Here is a 6,012-nt window from a genome sequence, read left to right as displayed (position 1 = left end):
ATTACCTGTGATCGTGCTAAAAGTCACATACCGTGTAGCTGTGTTTTTTATTTCACAGATTTTTATCAAGATGGGAAATAATGGCGTCAGCTTGTGTGAGAAAAAAAAATAAATAACGAGTTAACAAAAACCAAAAACAAAAAGCTGAGTAGCCTCAGGCAGACTACTTGACCTTCTGCTGGTTCTTTGCCCAGGGCACATCATCTCCTGGTCACTGACAGGAACTTCATCGTGCTTCAACCACTTTTGAAGTTAATACATCGGGAGAGAGTGGCGTGCATGCTGCAAAAACATCACACCCATCCACCGTGCACTGAGTGTGGAAGGAGACGTGCACCCATACATTAGCGAATTATTCAAGCCTCACTGTGTCTCCTAACCTCGTCAGTTTTTATTTATTTCTTTTTAGAGAGTTCTTTCAAAAACATCTTTTTCATATTTTTTTTCAGGCAGTTTATGCTTCATTGAGGCTTTGCGTGAGGTCAGGCGGATGCAGATTTGTGACAATGTAGATAACTCACTGTTGAGGAACCTAAGTCTCGTAGGTCACACACACACACAGACACCACACACGTATGTATGCACGTCCCATTTGTCTGAAGTATAATTCCTTGGCATTGAGACTCCAGAAAATTGGATTTTGGCGTGACTGTCATCATAGAAGCTCCAGCAGACAATGCACACAGTTATTCAGTACTATAGGACCAGTTGTGCTTACTGCGAACATTACCCATTCAGGGTGCAGTTTGGTACAAATAAACTTTGAATCGTGTTCAATATTGTCTAGTAACAGAAGCAATAATCTACACTTAAAATAGCCAACACACACACACATATATTAATATTCTCACAGTTTATATAAGTACAAACGCGAAAACAAACCCTGTTGAAAATATTTATCTTTTTAACGAACATGCTCTGTTGTATACTTTTTAACAATAGAGCAGTTTGAGCGGAGAAAAATCATGCAGTGTGAAAAAAATGCCTAGATTTGTGGTTCAACGTCCATGGCATGTCAAAGGTCAAAGGTGACACATCCCTCCCCACCTTCTTCTCGCCCCCTTTACCCCAGAGCTCTCTCACGCATCCACACACACACATGTATTCGCGAAGATATTTACCGTCTAATATACCTTCTCAACCACGCTGACATACAAAAATTTTTCATGATGCGTGAACATACTGTACACAGAAAGAGAAGTTTCTGCGTCTAGTATGTTCTGTGCCACTGCCTTCAAGGCCTAGTATTCTATGCCCCAACACATTCTAATGGATAACTCCCCTCCATTTTCCCTCCAGCCCCAATGTATAAGTAAACTGGTTACATGTACTTAGTACACCTTAAGAGGTATTAATCAGCGAACACATGTTTGAATGGTCAACAAATGACCAGTCTGAGACTTTCCTCACCGGATGTAAGAAAAAAGTGTAAGGAACATAGTGTAGGTACAAGTGATGACCCGCTCACACACACAGTGGCAATATTTAGTAAAATGAATATAAACAAACACGAATTAAGTCAATAAATTGTTCGAAATAGCAGGTATACGAAAATTTACAAATGAATTGCATTGAGGATGACATTAAAATAATCCAAAAGAACAAGCCAACTGTAAGTATGCCGAGAGAAGATGAGTAAAAGAAAATCTCCAAGGGATAACAGGATGAGAAAGCATCGCACTTGGTGAGCGAGATGCTGCTCGGGACAGAGTTATCTGTGTCTGGCACGATTTCGCTCCCTTTCGCTGCTTACTGCGTTGGCAAACGTTTGCGATCGTTCGTACAGATTTCACAAAGATACAAGTTTTCCAGACATTATGTGTCCGACTGTTTCTTTAGAAGGCAGGATACTGTGGGTCCATTATTTGTGGATGCCAGTAGAGATGGTTTAGCGACCGACCGCAAGATGTTGCTGTGTGTCCGGTTGTTTAGGTCGATGTCAGGACTGGTTACTTTCTAACATCTTTCTGCAAGACCTGCAGCACTTGTACCGGAAGTCTTCAACTCGACACATTCTGAGCATGACCGCAAGGCTGCAGTATCGGGACTTGTCACGGCATTCTGGAAGCAATAATTACCTGTCGTTTAGTTCAACCAATCCCCACTAAAAGAAAATCTTTTTCCAAAATTGTATGTACTTTGAAGATTCATAACAGTGATAAGAACTCGCAGAACATGTTAGTAATAAATAATACTGACTTTATTTAGAACGCGATAGCAAATGAAGACAAATATTTCTAATGGTGTGTAGACTGCACAGTGGTACATTCCTGTCGGAATGATGCACGCAAAGCCGTTTATCTGCCTGGATTTCTTTTCTATATTTGCATCTGACTACAATTACGAAGACGTGGAAACAAAAATAAAACGAGGCAGTGACTGAGACTGAGCTCCCATTCCTTCTCTACCTTCCATGGAGATGGCCGGACAAGGTCGCGGCTTGCAGACCTCGGAGGCTGGGGGTCGCTCCTTGTGTTTACACGCTGTCCAGGCCGGGAGACCAGTCCTTTGCCATGTGCACATCAGCATGCGAGCTCGTATCCCCTTCTCTCCACAGCTTGGCTGGCACTGTTAGACATGACAGTTAGTGGTATTGTTAGACGTGATAGTTAGCGGCACTGTTAGATATGACGGTTAGTAGAATTGCTAGACAACAGAGTTAGCGTGAATATGTAGAATAAACTAATATTTTGTTTGAAAAGGTGGCAGTCGGTACTCAGATCCCAGGGATGCTACCTCATCTTTCTTTATCTCAGGCATCTTTGCCACCGCCTTATAACTACATCTCCAGGGGTAAAATAAACACTGCGGGGTCTGGTACTGCTCCAGAGGTAAAAACCAACTCTGCGGGGTCTAGACCCATTTACAACTTCGGAAACTCTGTCTCCCATGTTGCCCCCATCGTTTCATAACTACGGCCCCTGGTGCCAGACACCTGCCTTACTTGCCAAGGAAAGGAAATAAAAATAGAAAAGAAAATGAAGGTATAGATGTTACAACAGACTTGCAGCACATGAACACGCATACAATACCATGTCTTGACGCTGCAGTAACCACCTTACCGCAGTCCAGGCTGTGGTGGTCCACTGTGACACGCAGTCGATGTTGACGCAGCGCCGAGCGCTCTCAGGACGATGCTTGTTGTCGCAGGCTCCGCTGGGCGCCAGGCTGCCGTTGGTGTACATGCACATCACTGGTCGGCGTCGCTCGGCAAAACCGTCCATGACGCATGTGTTGAGGGAGCACTGCATGATCAGAAAACCATAATGATTATGGTAGTAGAGCAACAATAATATTAATAATAAAAAGAAGCTACGATTACGTTTTCTAGGTCAAAGGTCGGTGAATGTTAGTAACTGGTTTATTCTGAGGGAGGAGGTGGGCTATGCGCATCCACAGAGCCATTGACACTACAGTTCTACCCAAGACAAACCTAAACTAATACATATTGACAGGAAGAGTGAATAACAATAATAGCAATAACAAAAACTGTCGTATGAAGTAATTTGAGATTTGATTTTAAGACGAAAATGTTCGTGGCAGACAAGAGTGTTGATTTACTCATGGAAGCAAATTGAAAAGTGTACGTCCATCTCACTAATTTATTTATTTGTGTACCAATATAAAGCTTTATCAAATCAGCTTTAGATTTCCAGTATATCCAAAATTCTTCAAACGTGTGTGAGTGTGTGTAAAACCGACAGCGAACATTAGGTTATATCAGAAAGGGAGATCACAGGGAAGTTGCACACACGTTCGTTCTTATTCCGTTAGTCGATCCCACCCTGCATCAGCCTCCAAGCTGTTCCGCAACACACGGTCCTGTCGCAAACGGTTTGTTAATTGGCAGTAACAGAGGATGTCAGCATGCAACAGCCTGCGTCTGCAGCAGACTCCGACCCCTCCTACCCCCCAAAGACCCCTTATCGCCGCATCATTCAAGCAGAACGCGATGTTTCTTAGCCATACCGATGATTCACTCAAAACGCTCAAAATGAAAGGCGGCCCTAATTAGTGTTTTGCTCTCCTCATGGGATGGTAGTGCCGGTGAATTTGCATATCATGGCCAGACTCGTAATCTATTTTGCAGTTGTAATTCGTCTATGCACCGATTTTCTCTGCTGCACTTTGTGGCAATGATGGAGGAAAAATTAACGGCCATTCATAAGAGTAGTTTTGATTTTAATTCTTTTTTTCTCTTAGTTTAGCTTTTTCTTCTACTTCTTTCACTCTTTTTGTGATCATTTGAAGTGGTGCTGGCTGGGGGAGGGAAGAATGAAATAAGTAACGGGAGACAACTAGCGTCAGAAAGGGTTCAATCATTTTGACAGAGTTGTTCCTCTTTCGCTTCAATGGATTCTTTGGGCGCGAACTATCACAAAGAAAAAAGCAGTTGTTTGCCTCTGTGTAAGGGAAGGTAGCTTGGTAGGTGAAAGGTGAACAGATTTCCGAGAATCACTTCCTTCTTCTCAAGTTTGTACACTTTTGTGAGGTTTGTCTTACCTAGCCTAACGTTCTCGATATTCCCGTTGACTTCAATGAACCATTGTCTCCCATATTTGTCTCTAAATGTCTGGTGCTGATGCTTACGATTAAAAAAAAATGAATGCAAGTTAAAATTGCTGACCTTCTCCCAGTTACCAAGCGACCACTGAGGGCAGTCTGGCTGCTGGGAACATTCCTGGGTCTCGCGAGGTTTGACGAGACCAGTTTTTTCGCACTCGCTGTCAGGAAGATGTTTCAAGTACCTGAACAAATAAACCGACATGTGTCATACCTTCTGATATAAGGTCAAGAGGACAATACCACGGACATAAATTTCTCTATAAATAATACATGACCCTGAATATCATGGTTACATGAACACATCCATTTGGGTGGACACACAAATAAAAATAACAATAATAATCATCATCATCATCATCATCATCATCATCATCATCATCATCATCATCTCGCATATACACTCTCTCTTCCAATTCTATGTCTCCTCTTTCTCTCTCACACGCTTATAGATAATTATTTTCTCGTCCTCTCTCTTCCTCCCAACCAACCCAACCCCCCACCATACACACGCGCGCTCTCTCTCTATCTCGTACTGTGGGTGTTACTCTCAGCCAACGATTCCTAGCACAACACAAATACTTATCATGCACTGTACCTGTAAGTGATGCGAGTACATGTCACGTGACGTGTTTGGTGTCCAGCACCGCATGTGACAGAGCACGCGGACCAGTTGCCGCTGACGTAGACCACCTGGTTCGTGACGTTATAGCCCACGTCATAAGCCACGCCCTCCTTATATTGCGGCTCGACGGGCGTCACAGACGTGACACTGTCACAAATGTCAAAGTATTGTTATGATTTATAACACCCCCATCCTCTACTATGTGTCTCAATTGCTGTACCCCACCTACCTGTTCAACTCATTTCATATCTACACACCTCTACACTCCCCTTCTCATCTCCTCAGGCTTTATACATTCTTCTAACCAGTCTGCTTTCAGAAAAGAAGAACCAATTAACTCTGGTGCATGACAAACAAGCAGCATTCTACCCGAGAAATCTTTCGTTGGGTACTATACATTTACGCATGAAAAGCACTTTTTTCTCTCACTCTGTGGAGGAGGAGTCGGCCAGGTAGTGCTGAATGTGACGTATGTGACTTGACCTCAGCGCGAGACAAGAACTCGATGGTGACGTCAGCGCTCTCATGCCCGGCCAGGCAGGTGTAGGTCCCTGCGTCAGTCTGTGGATTCGCACGTGTCTTGATCATGTGGGCTGAGACACAGTTTTAAAGGTCCTGTAAGGAAGCTTGTAACTAATGGTCAGTTTTCAGGACTACGTGAGTAATTATTTTCCTGTTGACTAGAGATGTAATGAAAATACAAGATATTGTCGGGAAAATATGAAAGACATAAAAGGATCTCGTAATAATACAAAACAAAGAAACACACACAAAGAAATAAAGATCCGCGAGCATACATCAACCAAAAGATCTAATAAACAAAA

At 42.9% G+C, this 6,012-nt stretch overlaps 1 protein-coding gene across 1 annotated transcript; it reads right to left on the bottom strand.

The window, feature by feature from the left end:
• Positions 1-879: 879 nt before the first annotated feature.
• On the bottom strand, positions 880-5,768 carry LOC112554672 (protein madd-4-like). The gene is made up of 6 exons (XM_025222614.1): positions 5,618-5,768; positions 5,162-5,335; positions 4,628-4,748; positions 3,063-3,245; positions 2,409-2,568; positions 880-2,061 (listed from the first exon to the last, which is right to left on the bottom strand). Exons 1-6 carry the CDS (start codon positions 5,713-5,715, stop codon positions 1,940-1,942), a joined length of 858 nt encoding a protein of 285 aa, XP_025078399.1. The 5' UTR covers positions 5,716-5,768; the 3' UTR covers positions 880-1,939.
• Between the last annotated feature and the right edge of the window lie 244 nt (positions 5,769-6,012).

This window comes from Pomacea canaliculata, linkage group LG13 (assembly GCF_003073045.1).
Source record: "Pomacea canaliculata isolate SZHN2017 linkage group LG13, ASM307304v1, whole genome shotgun sequence".
Lineage (NCBI taxonomy): Eukaryota > Metazoa > Mollusca > Gastropoda > Architaenioglossa > Ampullariidae > Pomacea > Pomacea canaliculata.
This window is presented reverse-complemented; position numbering and strand designations above follow the sequence as displayed.

Excerpts from the sequence above, each read along its gene's own strand:
- LOC112554672 (XM_025222614.1), bottom strand. The coding sequence starts at position 5,715 with ATGAGAGCGCTGACGTCACCATCGAGTTCTTGTCTCGCGCTGAGGTCA. Across the intron at positions 3,246-4,627 it reads CGCTTGGTAACTGGGAGAAG|TGCTCCCTCAACACATGCGT; the intron begins GTCAGCAATTTT and ends CTGATCATGCAG. Across the intron at positions 2,062-2,408 it reads TCCGGCCATCTCCATGGAAG|AATGCCGTGACAAGTCCCGA; the intron begins GTAGAGAAGGAA and ends TATTGCTTCCAG.